This window comes from Meles meles, chromosome 10, assembly GCF_922984935.1.
Source record: "Meles meles chromosome 10, mMelMel3.1 paternal haplotype, whole genome shotgun sequence".
NCBI classification, from domain to species: Eukaryota; Metazoa; Chordata; class Mammalia; order Carnivora; family Mustelidae; genus Meles; species Meles meles.
In genome coordinates, this window is record NC_060075.1 from 73904717 (window position 1) to 73928988 (window position 24272).

At 39.3% G+C, this 24272-nt stretch overlaps 1 protein-coding gene across 4 annotated transcripts in view; it reads right to left on the reverse strand.

The window, feature by feature from the left end:
* The window catches only part of CDK14 (cyclin dependent kinase 14), a 723342-nt gene that overhangs the window by 323221 nt on the left and 375849 nt on the right, over positions 1-24272 (reverse strand). For all 4 annotated transcript variants that reach the window (XM_046020428.1, XM_046020430.1, XM_046020427.1 and 1 more), the window contains one exon: positions 2738-2858. In XM_046020428.1, coding sequence (XP_045876384.1) covers positions 2738-2858 — 121 coding nt within the window. The remainder of the gene's footprint in view (positions 1-2737; positions 2859-24272) is intronic.

Sequence of the window (24272 nt, forward strand, 5' to 3'; positions counted from 1 at the left end):
ATAGCCTGAACCCACTTCCACCTGCCTCCCCGCTATTGTCCATGAATTCATATTTGCACTTCTCTTTGGTGCAGCTGAGCCATGACTCAATTACAGTTCCATGTCTCGTTCTGTGACTACCCAGCATCGATGTCATTGATTATGCAAAAATCAGTGCCCTGTGAACTTCTCTCTAACTGGAAAAATACATACATTTTCTAGGACTTATAGAACAATAACAAAATGGCTTTTAGAAAATGGCTTGGAATGAAATTACAGTCAGAATGACAGGCATAGCATAGACACAACTCAGATTTTAGGGCTTGAAAATGGAAAGCCAATAAGCATGGGAACTGCTCAAACACAACACATTTACTATTTGTTTTTGGCAATGAATAACCTTGGCATGCAGACAAAAGGGCATTCGGGGTCTTCTATTTTGTATCAGTTTTCCTCCCTTCCACTTAAATAATAGTCTCCTTCTTATGCTTCATTATGTCTCTGTTTAAAGCAAATTGGCAGAAAGAACCCAAGCCTTCTTCAAGAGGATGAACACACACACACACACACACACACACACACACACACACACGCACGCAGACACATGTGAAAGAAAAAAAAGGTGGGTGGGTAGAAATCGAATACCCTGTATCAGAAACAGAAATATCAGCAAGTCATAACCCATGTGGTTCTTTGTACTTTAAAGAGCACTTTTAAAGGTTTGGAAAAAATTAGCCATTAGTGTATAAAAAACAGCTTCTTCCGATTATGAGTATAGAGACTTAACTGGACTGCCAAGCACTAAGACGAAACTGGCTCCAAGCCACAAATATTTCCAAACTATGTTCTATTAGCAGGGTCCTTAACTGACCTCATTGAAAGGCAACCTAGAATTTTCATACTCACAAAGTTAAAACATTCCATAACTCAAGAATATAAACTAATGGTTATTTGTATAGCCGACTCTCAACTGTAAGACAGGAACAACAAAGGGAATGAGAAAGATAGTAACTGATATCCTGATAACTGACATTTATTTCCAACCTTTTCCTCCATTATGACTGATGATCAAAATATTTCTTTTGCCCAAGCCTCTGCCTAGTCTTGGGGTAAAAAATTTTGTATAAACAACCATCCTAAAAAAAAAACAAAAAACGTGTGATGAAAAAATGAATTGGCTCAGTTTCTTAATGATAGATGGTCATCTTTATTCTCAGTGTTTTGGAATATGCATTAACTTGGTATTAAATTTATTATGAGGCATTACAAAATTTATGACCATAGATTTTAGGCTGTTTAGTGACCCAGATTCTTTTATAGCTCTATTGAAAGCTACAGATCTACACCCCATAAAAATAAATATATCCATGTGTACATAAAATGTTGCATATATTTTCAGTGGCTTCACAGATTCTGAAATCCTATTTGGCTGTGGGGGAGGGGAAGGGTATGGAGCCTAACTTAAGAAAATCTACACTGTTCCCTACATCACAAGGAACTTGATTGTTTTCTTACTATAAAATGTTTGGATCAAAAACATCAGGAAAGATGCCAGGCCTCATTACAGCCTAATTTACTAAAAGCCAAGATTACTGAGGGAAAAACAGTGAAGTAAGTACACGGCAGGAAGATAAACAACGCACGCTGAAGTTTTATAGAGGTCATAAACGTTGTAAGAACATGTAACTGAATTTCATACACAGGGGCATAACCATTCACAGAAGATGATTCCTATGATAAAACAGCACAAGTGCCGTGTGAATTGTTTTACTCTGAACACAACTCTGAGTCTAGAAAGGGGATTTTTCTATTAATAGAGGACATTTTCAAGTCTCTAGAAGACTTTCCTGAGTACTAAAAGTAAGATTATTCCCTTGATTATCTGATTTAGATCACATTAGATCAGAAACTCATTATACTTTATACTTTAAGATTTTTAAAAATTATTTATTTGAGAGAGAGAGTGAGAGAGAGAGCGAGAGCAAGAGCACAAGTGGCGGGGAGGGGCAGAGGGAGAGAAAGCAGCAGACTCCCCACTGAGCAGGGAGCCCCGACACAAAGCTTGATCCCAGGACCCTGGGATCATGATCTAAGCCAAAGGCAGACTTTTAACACACTGAGCCACCCAGACACTCTGGGAACTCATTATCCGTTATAAATAATAATTATGCATTAAATCTTGTCAGTCTTTGGGCCTCCTAAACAGGTTTTTAAGTTTTGCTAAACCACCAAGTGAAACTGAGACTCTATTGAAATTTAACTTACGTGATATTTTTAAAAAGTAATTGTTTTGTTTCATTTGGGATGATCTGTACCAAGTTCTCAAGAGCGTACTACACCAAATCTAGTGACTAAAGTTACACCAAATTTTCAGACTACTTAATCTGAGCTTTGTTGTTGACTGGAAACATGCTTCCTACTGTTTCCAACCCACGCTGCTGTTTGGAGATACATGCCCCCTTGTTACAAAACAAAGCTACGAATTAAGACCCTCAGGGAGAAAAATCGCTGTACTGACAGAAAAATAACTCTGCCCCTGTCCATCAAGAACCATTACCAGACACCATGTGCAAGGGAGCCTCTGATTAGGGAATATTCCCAATCATGTTTTTTTTAAAAAAATCCCACAATCCTGCCACACACAGGCAAACACTCCTGAACCATTAATCTTCATTCAAACCGTTAGAATGTTTGTCTAGGCATGACCCAGACCGCACATTACAGATAAATTAGCTAGAGTAAATCTTCCATTTCTCACCACATGTCAAGGCAGGTGGAATATTCTGTCGAGCCCAGGAGGACATCTGGAGGTCTGTACCACAAGGTAACTACTTCATTGGAGTATGTGTGGCTAGGGACAGATTTTGCTCTTGCAAGACCTGTAGATTAAAGGAAACACAAAGAAGTTTAATAGGTATTAATAGGACAAGGAAATTTAAATTTGAATGCTCAGTTTTAAAAGGTCAAACATGACACTGCAATACAGAATCACAAATGCAATGTTGAGATTACTAGAAAGGCTGGGGCAAGTATATTGCCGCCTACCTGTTTCAAATAATGTTAATAACCAATAATCATTTATATTTCCTAATCATCATAAATCATAAATCAATAAATCATAATCATAAATCATAATCATCATATTTCCTAAGCATCATAAATCTGATCAAATTCCAGAAAAGTTTCAAACAAACAATTCACAAACTATCAGACATTACTCAGAAGCTTAGAAATCTCGACTTTGCGAAGGAAGTTTCATGGAACCCTAGTTCTATGGGTTTTAAGTAAGTATTTTGAGAAAAGATTCCAATGTCAAATCATTTTGGGAAAAGATGGTTTAAAAAGTTAAAACGGGTCTTCATACTGTGAGGCTTCTTAGTGCCCTTCATTTTTCTAATATGCATTATGAATCTGAAAGAAGAGAATATGATGTTTTTCTCAAAGGGCTGTCCCAAAACTACTTTTTTCTTTCGTGATCTGTCAAATACTTACTGGAAAATGTTCAGGAAACTCATTTGAAAACCACCTAAATAAATAACTATAAAGGAATAGTTAAATTTGGAACATAGAGATGATGAGATGCCACAGGATAAATTAAACGTTTTCTAAGAACTTTAAAAATGAGAAAATGGTCACAGTAATATGTTAAGTGAAGAATTATGTTCAGTTTGACCTCATAACAGTAAGTACTTTAGCATAGAAAAAAGACTGGCAGAAACTAATTGAATGTCTTCAGTGGTTAGCTCTGGAAAATGGGATTATCCAGTTTTGGGTTTTTCTTTTGTTGCTGTTGTTGTTTTTGGGGAGAGGTGCAGAAGAAGAGGGAGAGAGAGAGTCTTAAGAAGGCTCCACGCCCAGCATGAGCATGATGCAGGGCTTGATCTCATGACCCTGAGATCAAGATCTGAGCCAAAATCAAAACTTGGATGCGTAACTGACTGAGCCACCCAGCCGCCCCTCCAGTTTTTTTTTCCTTCACTTAATACGTTTTTCAAGGTTTTTTTTCCCCCAAGTTTTCTACAATGAATATGTAACTCCTTTTAAAAATCATGAAATCTGTAGATGTCCTTTTTCAAAAGAAAATTAAAATCCATGTGATAGCTTTCTATATGGGCATGTTCGTTAATAACAAGTGAAAACCATTATTTATCACTGTGAGGCTCAAAGCACATATAACATTTTTACAATAAATGTACCATAACACATTCATTTTAATGTTGATTACTTATATTTTTATGTACTATTTAGGAACATGATTTTTCTCCTCTTTAAACACTGGATACTCCCTTTACTGTATTATACGAAAATGCAAAATTAATAGGATAGCTGACAAGACAAATAATTTCTAATTAATTCAACTATGGTTATAGTAACTCAATTTTTTCTACAATTCAGTTTTGTTTTGTTTTGTTTTTTTAATATTTTATTTATTTGACAGAGAGAAATCACAACTAGGCAGAGAGGCAGGCAGAGAGAGAGGAGGAAGCAGACTCCCTGCGGAGCAGAGAGCCCGATGCGGGGCTCGATCCCAGGACCCTGGGATCATGACCTGATCCGAAGGCAGAGGCTTTAACCCACTGAGCCACCCAGGTGCCCCTCAATTCAGTTTTTATAATAATACAATGGTATATTGGGGTGCCTGGGTGGCTCAGTCCTTAGGCATCAGCCTTCGGCTCAGGTCATGATCCCAGGGTCCTGGGATTAAGCCCCACAATGGGCTCCCTGGCGGGAGGCCTGCTTCTCCCTCTCCCACTCCTTCTGCTTGTGTTCCCTCTTTTGCTGTCTCTCTCTCTGTCAAAAAATAAATAAAATTGTTAAAAAAAAGGTATATTATAATTGGTTAATGTTGATAAGTATTCAATATTAAAGCACATAGACTATACACAAACATATATATATATATATATATGGTACCCAACTTTTCTGCACATGAATGGAACAACTATTTTTTTAAAAATATTTTATTTATTTATTTGACAGAGACAGCAAGAGAGGGAATACAAGGGGGGAGTGAGAGAGGGAGGAGCAGGCGCCCCGCTGAGCAGAGAGCCCGATGGGGGGCTCGATCCCAGGACCCTGAGATCATGACCTGAGCCGAAGGCAGCGGCTTAATCCACTGATCCACCCAGGCGCCCCGGAACAAGTACTTTTAATAACAGATTTCCAACTAACCTCCACTTTTCTCTACAAAGTTTTAACCTACCTAATTTCAGGTAAAACTGCACAAGAGATAGGTCAATTAGATGGTAAAGTGTTTCCAGAATTTAAAATCCCATCAAAAGATTTAGTTCCTCAAATGAGCACGTTTCTATGCAGATACCATAAAAGCTAAGAACAAGTCCTTGAAATAGGTTCTGACTTGTTCCATATGCTCTCGTCAAGAGAAATGGGATGCCAAAAACATTGAGGCTGGATCCCTCGGTTCCTCTAAGACCCTCCTGACAGAAAACTAGGCTAGAAGAAGGAGAGAATGAAAAAACTGAGATCTTCTTTGACAGTTCAGAAGACCAGGCTAATTAAAGAAACCTGTGGTACTTCCAGGTTGGTTTTTTTGTTTTTGTTTTTTGGTATTTCCAGCTTTAAAGAGAGAACAAGACCTCAAAATAACCTAGAAACAGTATAAATCTAAATAATTATATAATTTCAGGTCAAGTATGTTTACTCTGAATATAAGTTTGTAAAAGTGGTTAAATATGAAAAACATAAAAAGGCAAAGTTCTTTGTTTCCATTATTCTCCTCCTTCTCACAAGTTTAGGTCAAGGACTACCCAAACACCATTGACATGGGTCATGTAGCTCCCAAATCAAGAGTGAAAATGAGTTTGCAATATCTAACTTTTTAAGGTGTTAAGTTTCTTAAAATGGTCTGCACGTTAATGTGGCATACTGAAGAATCTTATTGTATTTTACAGACACACTCCTCTGCATTGCTTGAGCAAAGCTCTTCTATCACCTCACTATAATATAGTCAATTAAGACATTTTCTTGTGGAAGGTGTCCTGTGTGGTGATAAACAAAAGGCTTCCATCTTAAAAATACGTCTGTTCAGTTAAAAAGAGAACACATCCCAAAATTTTTCAGGGAGGGAACAAATTATTAAAACAAAGAATTAAAAAAAAAGGGTATACCCTGAAGTAGGAATATATAACTACATTTTTAATAAATATTTTTGGTAAAGATACCGCCATGTATTTACAGTCATGCATCAAAACACACTTACTCATGCAGAATATATTAAACTGCATCCTCCAGCTGAAGGAAAACTGTAGGACAGGATTAATTAGCACAGCATGTGTGAAAGCTTTCTTTCTCTGTTCCCTGTCAGTTGCTATGGTTACACTACAGGAAGAGAGCTACACCACCTTTTAAAAAGGATGAAGTTCATGGGTTATTATCAAAACTTCTTATATTATGTTTAGTTTGAATTAAAAGTCAAAAAGCAGAGTAATGCTCAACAGATGAGTACAGGTTATTTGCACAATACCACTTCAGCTGAGTGTGTGCATACGAAAGGGTGCATGTTCCTATGGGCACTTAAAATGGCTTACAGAACAATCCAGAGTATCCCAATTTAACATGTTACCATTTCTAACTCATGAGAAACCCTAGAGGAGAGTAAAAAGTCCTGCTGTTCAAAGCCTACTGCCAGTTATTCAAAGTCGGGCAACCTTGATACTAGCTAGCACAGAAGAATCTTAGACTTCCAAACGAGTTAAACTTTATAATTAGCTTCTTACACAATGAAAGAACCCTTTTACATTATCTCTATAAGATGGTGATCCAACATCAGCTACCACCCTGAGCCTGGTTTTACCCTCTGGCAGGGGCACAAAATAAATCATGTGATAATGCTTCCATAATTTGACCTAAACAGACTAGTTGGTTAGCATCAACCAATGGACACCTTTCAGGCCCTACCTAACAGTTCTGAACGCTGCAATGGCCACTGCTGGCTACTCCCCTTCTTTTAAATTTACTCCTTTGACTTCTCAGATATAGAACAGTTAACGGGTGTGGCTTGGTCTCCTGGGATCTTCCCCCATCTGCCCCGTAACTGCTGGTTTTGTCTAGGGTTATCAAGTCAAACCACTGCTTTCAGAAGTATGTATAACGAACAGTGGCTAATGCCATGTTTTGATGCCATCCACAGGTGATTTCTCACAACATCTAATCTCCAGCTCACATCTGTCACAGGTTTCAGATCTGGGACTATCCCATTCGTCACTAGGCATAGGCATAAAGATGTCCTATGGGCACTCAACATGACCCCAACCTACAAGTGCCTACAAGTGCCTACAGCGATCTCCATGTCAAAACAGGAAATGCTCCATGAGTCCAGGAGTAAATGCATTTCACTAGTAAACTGTTTCAGTTTCCAAAAATAGGAAACTTTCTCTTAGGTGTATACAAATACATGTTAGATTTTATATTTCGTGCACACCTCATTACTCTTTCAAATTCCAGTGCATCCCTTGTGCATGTGGTAAGATTGGCTAGGGATTGAGTAGCCTCTAATTTTATGAAGAAAATTGCTAAACCTAGGACAGGGTTCAAGAATGGTAACTCCCATGTCTCTGCTCAATTCTTTGACCAAGGAACTGAGAAAGAACTGGTAACAATGACTCACTTCTTTCTCATTAAGTGGAATAATGGCAAAAGCTAGATGAACTTGCAAATATCAACTGAAATATGCTATAAAGGCATAGGTTCCACCATTTCCCAGAGGATGTGCCACTCTTTTGTGTCTGTCAGTAGTTTTGTTTTTATATTACAGCAACTCCCACATGTCTCTCTCAACATACCTCATTCCCCAAACTAAACAATCAGAAAAAGAGTGTCTTGCTCTTAATCACAAAATCAGTATTTCTAGGAGAGCAGCTCCTTTCCTCACAACTTGATTCCAAACAGACATGAAATACCTGGGTAATATTTTATCATCTGGCAGTTAAGCTGGAAAGGAAAAGACTTCTCTATTCCATAGAGTAAGGGCAGAGGGAGGCATATATGTGTATATGTATATACGCATATATATGCCTATTTTATATATATAAAATATAAAGTATATTATATATATACACATATATGTATATATTATATATACATATATGTGTATATATATAATATACTTTATATTTTATATATATAAAATAGGCATATATATGCGTATATACATATATGTATATATATACACACATATATATATATATACACATACATATCTGTATGTGTATGTATATATACATACATATATGTATTTTTTTCATTTTCCACAGTCCTGGGAATGGGTCAGAAATGTCTTTTTTCATATAAATTTTTTTTAAGATTTTATTTATTTATTTGACAGAGAGAGATCACAAGTAGGCAGAGAGGAAGGCAGAGAGAGAGGAGGAAGCAGGCTCCCTGCGGACCAGGGAGCCTGATGCAGGGCTCGATCCCAGGACCCTGGGATCATGACCTGAGCTGAAGGCAGAGGCTTACCCACTGAGCCACCCAGGTGCCCCTTTTTCATATAAATTTTTAGTGGAGTCCCCTTCCTCCTAGCGGATTTATATTAATATCTTGTGATGTGCTAAAGCAGTCTGAAAATTCTTTACTGCTGCTCCTAGAATGTATCCGTCAACAACCATCACACAAAACAAAAATTATTTTCTTCTGGTGTCCTCCAGAGTTCTGGCTTCAACCTCTTCCCTTTGCATTTGACGACGTTTCTTAGGTGATATTATTTACTCCCATGGCTTTAGTTACTCTCTGTAAGCTAATGATCCCAAATAAATACCTCTAGCATCAATCTTCCCCTAAAACTTTAGATTTCTATTTTTAAAAAGTCCACTACATCTTACATGGGTATCACAAACATTTTTCCTGCCCTTAATTCTCCAACTAATGTTTTCTCTTTCCGTGTTCTAGCACTCACCACTAAACATCAGCATTCACCAAAATCAGAGGGCTCATTTCATTGTAGGCTCCTTCCATTTACAAAATTACAAAATCCAACAGATTTTACTTTGTAATTTCCCTCTTTTCTTCCTCCTTAGGTCCTCCTCATGTCTTTCTGGATTGTTACACTAACCTCAAGTCTGTTCAGGGCAAAAGTTATCAATTTCAAAATACATCCTAGACAATAATGACCTACACTTGTTGAAATTAATTTAACTGAAAATTAAAATTTGGTTGAAATATTCTTTAATGTGAAAAATAATAAAAACTATAAGCACTATGAAAGCTGGACTTTTTCCAATCCCCTTGCTCATTTTTGCCATCATAGGAAGCAGGAAATGTGGATATTTGAGGGTACTTTCATAGATTTATATCACATGGTATTGCTTAAAGTGGAAAAAAAAGTCTTGGGATTACAATTCTTTCCTTTGATGAAACATCTTTGTTTTCCTTTCCATCCAGATTTCTATTTTAACAGAAGCTAGTCTTTGCAGGATTCCAAAATCCCTTAAGAATGTTTTGATTGGCAACTGTTAGAGTCTTTCAACTGAATAATAATATTCTTTGAAGATAAATTCTAATAAAATGAAATTAAGTGCAGAAGACATTTAAAGATATTAAGGCAGTATTTTATTTTGCTCTGACTTTATTTACTTATCTTTGAATTTTTAAAGTTACTAAGTTATGCCTAATTACTATCTATCCTAAAGGGCACCGATTTTCTTAATCTGCATTTTAAATAACAGAAACAATCATAATATCTTAATATAGACATTCTAAAAAGAAAGAAAATATTCAGAGATGCCTGGATGGCTCAGTTGGTTAAGTGTCTGCCTTTGGCTCAGGTTGCCCTGATCAAGGTGCCTGGCTCCCTGCTCAGTGGGGAGTCTCTACCTCTGCCTCTGCTGCTCCCCACTGTTAGGGCTCTCTCTCTTGCTCTCAAATAAAGAAATAAAAAAGACTCCTGACTCCTGAGTCTACCTGCAACTGAGGGTTGTGGTGATGGACAGGGGGATGGGGTAACTGGGTGATGGGCATTAAGAAGGGCATGTGATAAGAACCAGGTGTTAAACGCAACTAATGGTTCATTGAACATTGTATGAAAAACTAAAGACTCTGGCTAATTGAATTTAATTTAAATTTTAAGAATCTTAAAAAAAAGAAAGAAAATATTCAAATACTTAAATTTCACATATAGAAAAATTTTATTTTCTATTTTGTATAGAAGTTAAAAACAATATACCGCTCTAGGAAATACTGCTTTTTTTTTTTTTTTAAAGATTTTATTTATTTATTTGACAGCGCGAGAGAGAGAGAGATCACAAGTAGGCAGAGAGGCAGGCAGAGAGAGAGAGAGAGGGAAGCAGGCTCCCTGCCAAGCAGAGAGCCCGATGTGGGACTTGATCCCAGGACCCTGAGACCATGACCTGAGCCGAAGGCAGCGGCTTAACCCACTGAGCCACCCAGGCGCCCAGGAAATACTGCTTTAAATGAAACAGATCTGATGATGGTAAGACCAATCAGTCAGAATCCTTTGGCTGACTACCATATGAGCAATATGCTGTTATCAGAGCATTAGCCTGCATTTTGGAAGACTTGTGACATGAAAAAACTAAATGCTTGATAGTGCTTCTGACACTAACTAGTTAGTCGTATCTCCTCGATTAAGTCATGTAAGCTTCCTTGCTATGTTATGCATAAAATAAAAAGGGCTGAGATCAGATTCCTCAAGTGCCTGTGAGCTAGCTACCTGCCTTTGTAAATAAATTTTACTGGAACACAGATACACCCATTCATTCACGTATCACCTACTGCTTTGTGCTCAACGGCAGAGCTGAGTAGTTGGCACAGACTGGACCTGTAGGCTACATTTAGTATCTGGCCCTTTAAGAAAAAGTTTTGCTGACCCATGGATCAGACTAAGGACACTTTGAGTCGTCCAAGTACTAAAACTCAGTGATGCTAAGAAAATACTACTAAAATTAAATGTGTGAAGATCATGCAAGCTCCAATTCTTAAAAAGGCCTTTAAGTAAAAAATTCCACCTCAATGATCCCCTCACATCACATCCGCATTCACAGAGAATATGAAATCATTTCCAGTAGAGTGTGACATCATTTTCACAGCTCACTGGCTTACATTTCGTTTTCTAGTTTCTGCTTCTCATTTAGTGAGACCATAGTTATTATTCCAATGTGAAATGACAACACAGTACAGAAAATGAATTTCATAATCTGACTAAATTGGCAATTTTGATGAGTGCATATTCATGCTGGTTTTCCCCCAATTTTTATTTTTTAAAATATTTATTTATTTGAGAGAGAGGCAGACAGACAGACAGTGCAGTGAGGGAGAGGCAGAGACAGAGAGAGAGAGTCCCAAGAAGACTCTCGGTTTAGGGCAGAGCCTTAATTTCATGACTCTGAGCTCATGACCTGAGCCAAAACCAGGAGTCGGATGCTCAACTGACTGAGCCACCCAGGCGACCCTTTTCCCCAATTTTTAAAAATTAGAGGTAAAACATACTAAGTTCATCATAAGACTCTCAGTCTTAAATCAAGACATATTATTCAGAATTTTTAGACCATTTGGTTATAAACATGTATTTTTATATATACACACCAAATATTCTAAGAGTGTGCACTGGTATGTGTTAAAGAAAGATTGTTGAATCATCACAACTATAATTAGGTCAAATAATGTAAAAATAATTATGATTTTATGCCAGGGGTATATCCTTTATGTTTAATAAGAAGCCAATCTATAAAGATGACATCATATATATATAACATTTGAAATGACAACATATGCTTTCATTAATTTTTGAGTTTTTAAGGGAAATACGAAATTAGAGTGTTCCTCTGGAAGGTTTATGAGAAAATCATTCCCATTTCCTTTCTAAACCATCTAAAAATTTTTTTAAATGTTGGGTGTAGGGGTAATACAATATTTTTACCTGGTCTTACTATAGATAATACTAAAATATGAAAAGTCAGTGAATATGCTAGTGCAAACCTGATGAGAATTTAATGAGAAGTTACAATCTATTAGGTTTTTAGATACATGATATCATTTAGTCATTACAACAACCTAGAAAGTAGTATGATTATTGGTATCCTAATTTAACAGGAAGGAAATGGGTTAATCCCAGGTTACAGAGTAGTAAGTAGCTATGCCAGGATGCAGACAGGCAGTGCCACTGTATCTCCAGGAAGACTGGGAGTTTGGGAACAAATGTGTTCCTGGGCTCCATGCAGATGGAGCAGCAGAGAATGAGTGACTCCCAAGTCCAGAATGGGAGCTGGTCAGCCTGGTGGGAGAGCAAAAGGGTGAAGACAAGAAAGAGAAATGAGGAGAAAACACAAGCTGCTTTTGGGGCGTCTGGGGGGCTCAGCCGGTTAAGCGTCTGCCTTCGGCTCAGGTCATGATCCCGGGGTCCTGGGACTGAGTCCCACATCAGGCTCCGTGCTCAGTGGGGAGTCTGCTTCTCCCTTCCTCGACCTTTGCCCCTCCACCTGCTCGTGCTCTCTCTCTCTCTCTCCCAAATAAATACATAAAATCTTTTAAAGAAAAACACATGCTGGTTTTACTGGAAGGAGGTTCCAAAAGTATGAGGAAATGAGAGAACATGACTGATGTTGTGTAGAGAGCCTCACAGAACAATCACACAACAGACCCTCAAGGAAAAGAGAAATTTGGTAAGGAAGTATTCTGGAGAAATGCTCAGAAACCTTTACTTACGCTCTAACTGCTGGAATGAGAAGAGGTCTCATCTGAGGCTTTTTTTTGAAGTGGAAAGCAGCAGAAAGCAGTTAGTTAGCCAGAGACTTGTAACTTAGAGAGGAATAACTAAACAAGGAAGGAAGGAAGGAAGGAGAAAAGAAAAGAAGTGAAGGAAAGAAGGAAGGAAGTAAGGAGGGAGGGAGGGAGGAAAGGAAAGGAAGGAAGAAAGAGGAAAAGAAAGAAAGAAAGAGAGAGAGAGAGAGAAATGGGGGGGAGGGGGAGGAAATAAGGAAGGAAGGAAGGAAGAAAAGGAAAGGAGGGAAGGAGTATGAAAAGTATTTATTTTACAGGGCGCTGAGGGCTCTGCTTCCCCTTTTTTTCCCCAGAAATCTCAAACTCAGGTGTGATCAAAGCTCATCTGTAGGACATATAATGACACAAGAAAAAACTCTTCCAGGGACGCCTGGGTGGCTCAGCTGGTTAAGCAGTTGCCTTTGGTTCAGGTCCCACACTGGGCTTCTTGTACAGTGGGAAGCCTGCTTCTTCCTCTGCCTGCTGCTCCTCCTGCTTGTGCTCGCTGACAAATAATAAGTAAGATTTTTTTTAAAGCATTAAAAAAAAAAAAGAAGAAAAGCTTTTCTGAGGTGTCCTTTACTAACATGAACTTTATTTTTAAAGATATTATTTATTTATTCATTGGGCAGAGGGGAGGGGAAGCAGAGGAAGAGAGATAATAAGCACACTCTGTGCTGAGCGTGAGCCCAACACAGGGCTCGATCCCACAACCCTAAGATCATGTCTTGAGCCGAAGTCAAGCTTAACTAACTGAGCACCCAGTTGCCCCTTGACGTGACTTTTTTAACTGAGAGGTTTTTATGTGTTTACAACAATAAATGTCCAACCAAACCAGTTCAAATTAATGAGGCAATTATTGAGCCAATTCAAGGGAAAAAAAGATTTGGGTCAAACTAAATACATTTTTTTTAAATTTTATGGCTTATGGCTTTTAAATTATGGCCCCATTTTTCTGAATTTTCTCCTGCGCTTTTAGTTTTTTCTCTTTTCTTATCATACTATTTGAGCAGAGGTCAAGTTATATCTTGGGATCTCCACACTGTACTCAATATAGGATTCCAGACATAATTAGAAGAAAACATCTACTAAAAGACATGAACATGTTTACTTTATTTTGATGATTTTTAAAGCATGCTTTGTGATACCTGGTGACAATCTTGGTTGTCGTGTCATTGGAGTTCGGTGTCACTAATGTAGTAAATAAACTTCAAACCTCCAAGAGAAGGCATATGGAACATTTGAGGAACATTTTCAAAAGTACATTAATTCCATGAAATAAATATGTACCACAATCACTGCAGAGATGAGTCACAGAGTTCTCGTGCTGAAAAGGATCTAAGACAGTCCGTACCTTCTGTGATATCACCATTTCTTATGAGAAAGAAATGGAGGTCCACAGTTCTATCCATTCTGCCTCCACTGCATCAAATCCAGCCCCTTCCTTCTGTCCTCTCTGCCACTGTAGTTCCTCAAACTCACCCTTCTGGGCCTTGAGCCTTTAAAAGCCCTCCTGACTGGTGGCCCAGCCAGCATATTTGCCTTTCCTTTTTGTCTTCCATAGTCTGTGGAAGAGTCATTTCCATGCAGTACATAAGGGCTCCCTCTGTGCGTTCAGGTGAGACCACCACTGACAGGCTGTGTGACTGGCAGCAAGCTGAGATTCAGTTGCTTCCTCTGTGAAATAACCTGGCTGGATATTCTCCATTTATCTCTTCTAATGTGTTCCTGACTCTTCTCCTCCACTCCCTTCTATGCTTCCCAGAGGCTGACCTTAATGGGCTTGTAATTACAGAATCCCTGGCCTCTTGATCTCAACATTTGGCTGGACCACTGCGAGGCACACTGCTTGAAGATCAGAGGATCAGAAGGAAGGAAAACAGTGAGACTGATGTATTTTTTTTGCACCCCTCTCCTGCTGCCCCTCTCCCCATTCGATTCCTTCCCAGCTGGACAGGTAAACGGCAGTAGCTAATCCCCCCTTGCTAAGTGGGTTCCAGAATCACTCTCTCATGGGTGTAGTGGTAAAAGCCCCCCACTATTGCTAGCCTGGATGGGTTTCACATTTTCAACCCTGCCCACAATTTCATAAATAGTCCCTACCTCAAACTCTCCTCTATCGCCCTATTTGAGTTGCCCTTTGTTTCTCTCCAGGATCTCTGATACAAGGACCACACCTGACTCAGGGTATTTGTGTGAATTAAATGAGAAATGCATAGAAAATGCTACATAGTACACTTGGCTCATACAACACTCACAACACATTGGCTGTCACCATGAACTAAAACACCACCTGATCAGGTCACCTCTCTGCTAAAGAGCTTAATGGATTCTCTGGAATTTATTCTAAAAGTCTAATATCCAAAGACTTCCCCTGCTATTACTCCATCCTTCCCAGTTTCTTCCCATTCCTTCCTTTTTATGTTCGAGGCAAATTACCTGTAATTATCTGCTTTCACATCAGCTTCTTTGCACAACATGGTCTCTGATCTTGGAATGCCTACATGTCCTTCAAAGCTATACTCTGGCCAAGTCTTCCAGCAGCTTTCCTGACTTGCCCTCCTCTCCCCGGTCCAGGTTACGAGCCTTGCTCTTCTCTGAATGACTGAAGCCCCGAGGCTGAGAGGACTTGCCAAGTCCTTCACTCACATGTCAGCCGCCATCCATCCCACACCAGACTGAAGCTTCCCTGAAAGGAGGACCACAGTTCATCTGCTTTTCTACCTCCAGCTCCTGGCGTGGTGTCTAGCCCACACTGAGTCTACTGTTGTACCGACATATACGTTAAGAACAGCCACCTACACCCAAGCCCAAGACAGTGTTCCTGTAGCAGATGGCATGTCTATATCGTCCTGACCAACAGAGAGAATGGCCAACTCACCTGATCCACAGTACTTCTTCTTTCACCTATTTTATACCTTTATACCTTGGGACATTTTGACAGATCTCAGTAGAGTATCTGTTCCTGGATTTCAAAATGTTTAAAAACCCAATGTGAGTGAAAGTGAATCACATAAAAGCTCATGATCCTTTTTTGTTATTGTTATTTAGAAGTAAACCCAAACACATAAATTCTTTAATTCTTTTATACTGCTCACATATATGTTAGATACAAATAGGAAGACATATAAAGCTATTAATATGTAAGCTACTGGCTCATAATAATATACGTGATGGATATACTTTCTTAACAAATTCCATTCTTTCTCAAACTAATATGTTTAAAATTTAGATAAATAAAACCTCAAGAAGTAATCAATCTCTCCTCTATATTTTTACATCACATGTCATTCTCCATCCAGCTTGCTTGGCAGTAAGTATATAAAACGATTTTATTCAACTTTTTATTTCCATGTTTACCTCTCCATCTATATGATAAGCTCTCTATGAGCAAGATTCATGTCTTACAACTGCCCCATTTCTTACTTCCACTCTCCACCCCTTCCACATCCTGACATAACACTAAGTCCTCTGTAAAATACCATACTTAAAAGAGGGCTAAGTCTATCTAAACCACACATGGACAGGGAACCACCTTGTCTCTGCTCACTAGGATCCAGACTAGGAACTGGAGGACTCAGACGTGTGAAACCCGCTTAGATCCCAACTACGACACCAGGTTCCTCTGATTCTGCATGGCGCCCTAGCTATCTCTCAGAGTGTTAATTTAAGCAGAGAAGGAGGTATGCCCAGACCTGAGAGGTTTTTTGTTTTTGTTTTTTTTAACCTTGATGGGCAGCAGTACAAAAACATCATTTCAAAGCTTACCGCTGTTCCGTTTTATTAAAGAAAGAGACTTGAATTTATCTTTGAGGTTGACTTTTCCCTTCTTCTAAGAAAATCAACTTAATGGCAAAATTTCTGCTACATAAATGTAAAGCAAGTCCCTACCCACTGTTCTGGGGCAAGCTCTGAAATTAACCTACATCTTGATATTTCAGAGTGAAGGGTTTAATGTAAACTGGGTGCATGTTTTGGCAAAGCTAATGGGCTTCTGAGGCTCTGTGGTTTCTTTGAGGAAGATGTTTGCTGCCTCAAGGAACACAGAGATAACATAACAATGCACCCCCTCATTCTCCATTAGAAGTTTTCAGGAACCAAGAGGACTAAAGAAAGGGGATATGGTGAGAGCTTTTCCTCATGCTAAAAAGGACAAAACCAATAAAGCCCAACTTGTGGTTACATTCAAGTCTAAATCCTATCATGCATACTGATATTGGACTGTTGGTAACATAAATATTAAGGGCAATGATTATTTCTTGGGGCTGTGGGCCTGAATGACCAATCCTGTGGCTCGGGGATAGAAGATGGACCCTGAAATCTGAAATTAGATCTCCCAGGGCTCTCAGATTCTCATGAACTTCCTTTTTAGAGGCCTGGGGCCTGAGTTCTAGGTAGGTGACCGGGAACACACATTTTGGGGAGACAGAATCCAGTCTTAGGCAAGCAGAGATGAGGAAGAGATAAACAGAGAGGAGACCCTTTCCCCCCACTCTGAGGAGGGACTTCTAGGTTCTGAGCAGGGAACCTTAAACTGAAGCAAGCAGTGCCCTGAGTGGCCCCGCCCTGCTCTTCCCCAAATGCTCAACCTTCATAAAATCTTGGTGGGACTGACAGATGTTGGCTGCACTGTAGTAGTCTCAGGGAAGGGTCTGCTCTGCCCTTGGACAAATGGCCAAGAAGGCCAGAGTGGTTACGGCAGTGCTGAATGCCACGGGGGAGCCGGTCATGACATGATGCCATCATGAGAGACACCTTTCTGAGGAAGTTAGAGGAAGAACAGAGTGAAGGAACTCGAAGCACTGTTTCCGACACCCAGGATGCCTTCAATGCTCAAGCAATAACCAGGGCCCAGGCTGAGGAGCTCTGAGGCCCTCTGGGCACCACTGTAAGGGGACAGAGGCATAAAGAAATCTAGGGGGAGCAATCTAGGCAGAGGGCACCACAAGTGAGGCAGGAGCAGGCCTGGCATGTCGCAGGGATGGTGAGAGTGCCCACAAGGGGGAGGTAGTGGGGCCAGCAGACACCCTGAGGCACCCCTTCTGTACCATCCCACGTGTCCTTCACGGCCACTTCCCACCTCCAACTCCCACCCAGCTCCAAATGCTTCCTTAAATCCTGAGAGCAGAAGGCATTCCTTCCTGTTGTGACTGGTCATCTGGCACTTTCCCTGTGAGCATCACAGTCACTGGAGAATGAAGCTAATTTATTCAAGGCAGAGGCAGTGTCTGATTCTTCAAAGTCCCCAGGACCCGCATAGGGCCTAGAATGTGTAATGTGTTCATTGAATTGACTGGTTGAACTAAACTTGGAAGTCACTGGATGTGTTTCACAAGTTTCAGAGAGTGATCAATGGCACCTTTTATTCTAGGCGTTTACCCTGTATTTATATACACAAAGACTTCTGTGCGGGGACAGTCACCGTGACACTGTTTCTAGCAAAAGACTAAAAACAACCTCAGATTTCAGAAGGAAAGTGGCTAAATAAATTATGGCACAGCTTACAAAATGCAGCCAAAGAGGCCAATAAATCTATATGTATTAATATGGAGCCAACTATAATAAATTGTTGAGAGAAAAGGCAAAACAAAGAGCAGTGGGCATGCTATGTACTATCTGCATTAAAAAAAAAAAAAAAAAAAAAAAAGAAGTGCTTACATAGTCATATTCTATCTCCAAAAAGAAACATAAGGAACAGGTAAAGGAACTGCCTGTGGGGAAAGGAATAAAAAAACAGGAGAAGAAAACTTAATTTTCATCCTACTCCTCTTCTGTTCTCTGAAATGCCTATTACTGTGTGCACAGGGGGAAAAAGGACTTGTTTTTAGGAGAGAGAAAGAAAAAGGTCAACTAAGTCCTCACCCAGCCCTGTGCTGTCATGAACCCCCTTCCCGCTTCCACCCTCAGATTCTAGCGTCTTTCCTTATACTTCATAGTGTGAGTCCTAAAATAGTGATCGGATGTAAATGACAGGTTCTCATGGTGTGGCAGGGAAACTGGTGGCTGGCAGCAATGAGCTAATGACTGGGTAGAACAAGCTGAAATAAACTATTACTTAAATATTCTCACCACTACCACCAAGTTGTCTTCTAAAGCACAGGCTTGTCGTGTAATAGCCAGTTTAGTGACGAAGACCAAGTTAAACTCGCATGAGCAATTTGAGTCATCAGGCAATTCTGATGTTAAAAAAAAAAAAAAAAAATTCCTTAAAGGGAAATTTGCTTTCAAATATAGTACTTAAAGTAGATTTCCCTAAGACGGAAGAGTCAAAACTGCCCAAAGGAGCTAAGATTTAAATTTTTTTTTTACAATTCATACAATGAAGTTTCCATTTCTACATCTAATGGAACCACATGAAGGCATGCTGCTCTAAATAACCAGAAATAATGGACATGAGAATATAGGTAAGTAGGTTTTGAGAAGTTCAAACTCAGAAACACAACATGACAATTTATCCTCCTTTGTCAGCAAACATCACACATGCTAAGCTTGAGAGGACCAAGAATGTTCCCAGAAGACTGCCACGGTTTTAACAGAGCTGTCAGAAATAAAATATAAACTCCTCTTGTGCCCAACTAGACAAGTGTCTTCTCCTTGAGGAATTAAAGACAGAAACCTAACATCTGAAGCACATGTCCTTTATAGAATCTGATATATAGACTTTAACTATTCCCCTCTTGTCAGTCCAAACAGCTTGTTCTTTCAGGCATTTATCCTCATCAATAAAGCTTTATTTGGAATCTTTAAGGGTAGCTGAAGACATTTTAAACTGAGAAACTATCTCCAAACCAAATATGAGTTCCAGAATCATAACATGCTCTCGAGTTTGCTATCCTTTTTTTATTGATCTCACTTTCTTTCATTAAATATTTCATTAAAGGAGCAAAAAGAGAAATTGCTTGAAATATACATCTGGCAGTTAAGTAAAATTTCGTGCATGTATGTGGATTAATCTTTGAAATTATGATTGCATATTAAAATCCACAAGTAGAAAACAGTGTTTAAATTGTTGACTAAATTACTCTAAATCTATTACACAGCATTAAACACTGCATCAAATACTGTGAACAAATGCAGTATGTATTTCTAAAAATACACCGAGGGAATTAATTGTCAAAATACAACAAAATACCTACAGTTTTTTTTTTTTAAAAAGACATCCTTTACACTATCAATCATTTCCTGTAAATCTTTTTTTTTAAGTTTTTTTTTAAAGGATTTTATTTATTTGAGAGAGAGAGAGAAAATATGAGAGGGGAGAAGGTCAGAGGGAGAAGCAGACTCCCTGCGAGCTAGGAGCCTGATGCGGGACTTGATCCCAGGATTCCAGGATCATGACCTGAGCCGAAGGCAGTTGCCCAACCAACTGAGCCACCCAGGTGCCCTCCTGTAAGCCTTTTTTGTCTTAAAAAAGTGACAACTTTATTCTGTCAGTGCTGGAAAAATTGGACAGCCACATGTAGAAGAATGAAACTGGACCATTTTCTTACACCCAAAGAAAAACTCAAAATGGATGAAAGACCTAAATGTGATACAGAAATCTATCAAAATCCTAGAGAAGAACACAAGCAGCAACCTCTCTGACCTTGGCTGCAGCAACTTCTTGCTAGACATGTCTCCAAAGGCAGGGGAAACAAAAGCAAAAGTAAACTATTGGGGCTTCATCAAGATAAAAAGCTTCTGCACAGCAAAGAAATCAGTCAACAAAAATAAAAGGCAACCTATAGAATGGGAGAAGATACTTGCAAATGAAATATCAGATAAAGGGTTAGTATCCAAGATATATAAAAAAATTTACCAAACTCAACACCCAAAAAACAAATAATCTGGTCAAGAAATGGGCAAAGGACATGAACAGATATTTCTCCAAAGAAGACATGCAAATGGTCAACAGACACACACAAAAATGCTCCATATCACTTGGCATCAGGGAAATACAAATCAAAACCACAGTAAGATACCACCTCACACTGGTCAAGATGCCTAAAATTAACAAGACAGGAAACGACAGATGTTGGCGAGGATGAAGAGAAAGGGGAACCTTCCTGCACTGTTGGTGGGAATGCAAGCTGGTGCAGCCACTCTAGATAACAGCATGGAGGTTCCTCAAGAAGTTAAAAATAGAGTTACTCTACGACCCAGCAATTGCACTAGTAGGTATTTACCCCAAAGATACAAATGTAGTGATCTGAAGGGATACCTGCGCCCCAATGTTTATAGTAGCAATGTCCACAATAGACAAACTGGGGAAAGAGCCCAGATGTCCATCAATAGAAGAATGGATAAAGAAGATGTGGTGTGTGTGTGTATATATATATATATATATATATATATATACACACACATATATGTATGTATACACACACACACACACACACACAATGGAATATTACTCAGCCATCCGAAAGAAAGAATACTTTCCATTTACATCAGTGTGGATATAAATGGAGGGTATTATGCTGAGCAAAATAAGTCAATGAGAGAAAGACAACTATCATATGGTTTCACTTATATGTAGAATATAAGAAACAGCACAGAGGACCATAAGGGAAGGGAGGGAAAACTGAAAGGGAAGTCATCAGAGAGGGAGACAAACCATGAGAGACTCTTTACTATAGGAAACAAGCCTAGGGCTGCGAGAGAGAAGGTGGGTGGGGGGATAAGGTAATTGGGTGATACACATTAAGGAGGGCACTTGATGTAATGAGCACTGGGTGTTATATGTAACACCCAGTTGAACAGTATACCCGAAACTAATGATGTACTACTATATGCTGACTAATTGAATTCAAATTAAAAAATTAAATTAAAAAATAAAATTACAAACAAACTGGCAACTCTAAAGAGAAGGAATTCAATTAAAAAATGAGCAGAAGACCTGAGACACATTTTTCAAAAGAAGACATACAGATGGCCAACAGACACATGAGAAGATAATATCAGGGATATGTAAGTCAAAACTACAATGAGTTATCATCTCACACCAGCTGGAATAGCTAGAATCAAAAACACAAGAAATAACAAGTGCTGGCGAGGATGTGAAGAAAAGGGAACTTGTGCACTATTGGTAAGGATGCAAATTAGTATAGCCACTGTGCAAAACAATACAGAGGTTCCTCAAAAAATTAAAAATAGAAATACCATATGATACAGTAATACCACCACTTAGTATTTACTCAAAGAAATTAAAAACACTAATTCAAAAATCTATATGTACCCCTATGTTTATTACAACATAATTTACTAATAGCCAAATTATGGAAGCAACCCAAGTGTCCACTGACAGATAAACAGCTAAAGAAGGAATGGTATATTATTCATTCATTAAAAAAATGAGATCTTGCCATTTGTGGCAACACAGATGGACCTAGAGGACATTATGCTAAATGAAATAAGTCGGTCAGAGAAAGACAAATACCATTTTATTTCATTCATACATAGAAACAAAACAAACGAACAAGCGAAGAAAAAAAGAGACAAACAAACAAACAAACCCCACCAGCCTCTTAAATACAGAGGACTGATGGTTATCAAAGGGGAGGTAGTGCGGGGAGAATGGGTGAAACAGATAAAGGATATTAAGAGCTTATTTATTATGATAAGCTCAGAGAAATGTATAAAATTGCAAAAAAAATAGTCTTTCTGAAAGCATTACAATTCTTTACTATTCTTTATCCATAATATCTAGTTATAGTAATAGGGATGATTACACTAAGAAAGGTAATAAAATCTCCATTCCAGATAAGGCTTGCGGTCATAGTAATTCTGTATTTGCTGGGTTTTTAAAATTTTTTCATGGGCAAAGCAGAAGTTGACTTTGAAATCAGCAAAGGTATTTTTAAGGAAATGGCCACAAACTGTATAAACATATGGCAGAAAACAGAGCAGACTCACTTTGGAGAAAAGTTTTTAAAGGATATCTAAAAATATTAAAATCTGGGATTTCAGGCTTAAAGATCATTAAATCCTATCTTTTTTTTTTTAAAGATTTTATTTATTTATTTGACAGACAGAGATCACAAGCAGGCAGAGAGGCAGGCAGAGAGAGAGGGGGAAGCAGGCTCCCTACAGAGCGGAGAGCCTGATGTAGGACTCGATCCCAGAACCCTGAGATCATGACCTGAGCTGAAAGCAGAGGCTTAACCCACTGAGCCACCCAGGTGCCCCCTGTCTTCTTTTCTTAATTTTCAGAAAATAAAACTGCCTATTTAAGTGACTAGTCCAAAGTCCAATAGCTCGTTAGTAAAAAACATTAGAACAAGTGCTTGGACTTCTCACTCCCCCGTCATGTTCTTTTTATTAAATGAGCCTGACTTTTTGCTACCATCTCCACTCAAGAAAAGGGCTTCCAGAGAGGACGAGTGTTTCCTAGTTTCTCAGCCCTGGTCCTTGCTGTGAACTTTGGTTGCTGCCACTGTTCTAGCCCGGAGGACTGGGAGAGCGGACCAGGGCTTATTGTCACAGTTCTGGCCTCTCCAGATCAGGGCTCTCGATGACAAACTGCATGCTGCAGACACCTGGCTCAGCGCCCTTCCTCCGTCCCAGGGGTCTCTCTGTGCAGGGATTAGGCCTGGCCCAGATCCTGCCCAACTGGCAGGAGGTTCCAGCTGATAGAAGGCCAGCGAAATGAGTGCTGAGACTCTCCCACGCTGCAGCCCCCAGGCCGTGCCTTCCTAGCTGCAACTGCCTGAAGAAGGAACTTAGAGACCAGAACTGGAGGGAAGGCAAGGGGTAGATGGAAACACGTCTGCCCAGAATACTGGCAGGCTAAGTAAGAAGAGAGCAAGTGGACCATCAGATTAGCAGCTGCTGCAAGGCCACTTTGGAGAGAGGCCAGGGATAAATGAATAATAAAAAATAGAACCAAATAGTTGCCATCTGCTGCTGTTCCTGCTACCTAATTGACATTTAGTCTCCTCTCTGGCTTTGCTGCCCCCATGTCCGCCAATATCTTTGCCTGTGGCTAAAAGCAATAGCTCTATCCTTTGTCATGTTATTGTAGAGGGACTATAAATACTACCCTTACGGAAATCTACTTGCCTTTACTTACACTGTACCCTGTCTCTGTCCCTATCTCAGAAGCTTCATGAAATCCTACTCATCCTTGGAAAAGGCCTCTTTGGGCTGTCCCCTCTAAGTCTTTCCAACCCTTTCCTGAGCTCCTGTCACGTATGGAGAAGTCACCTGTTGAAAAAAAGTAAAATGAGGGGCGCCTGGGTGGCTCAGTGGTTAAAGCCTCTGCCTTCGGCTCAGGTCATGATCCCGGGGTCCTGGGATCAAGCCCCACATCCGGCTCTCTGCTCAACGGGGAGCCTGCCTCCTCCTCTCTCTCTGCCTGCCTCTCTGCCTACCTGTGATCTGTCAAATAAACAAATAAAAAAATCTTAAAAAAAAAAAAAGAAAAAGAAAAAAAGTAAAATGAGTGGCATAACTTGTCTAATTTCTCAGTGAACTGTTCAAGAACAACCCACAGGCTTACTTAACTTTTCAACCTTCCATTTTGTTACCTAGAAAAGGAGGCTTATGTGAAGATTAGGTAAGAGACAACAGGAAGAGTGCTC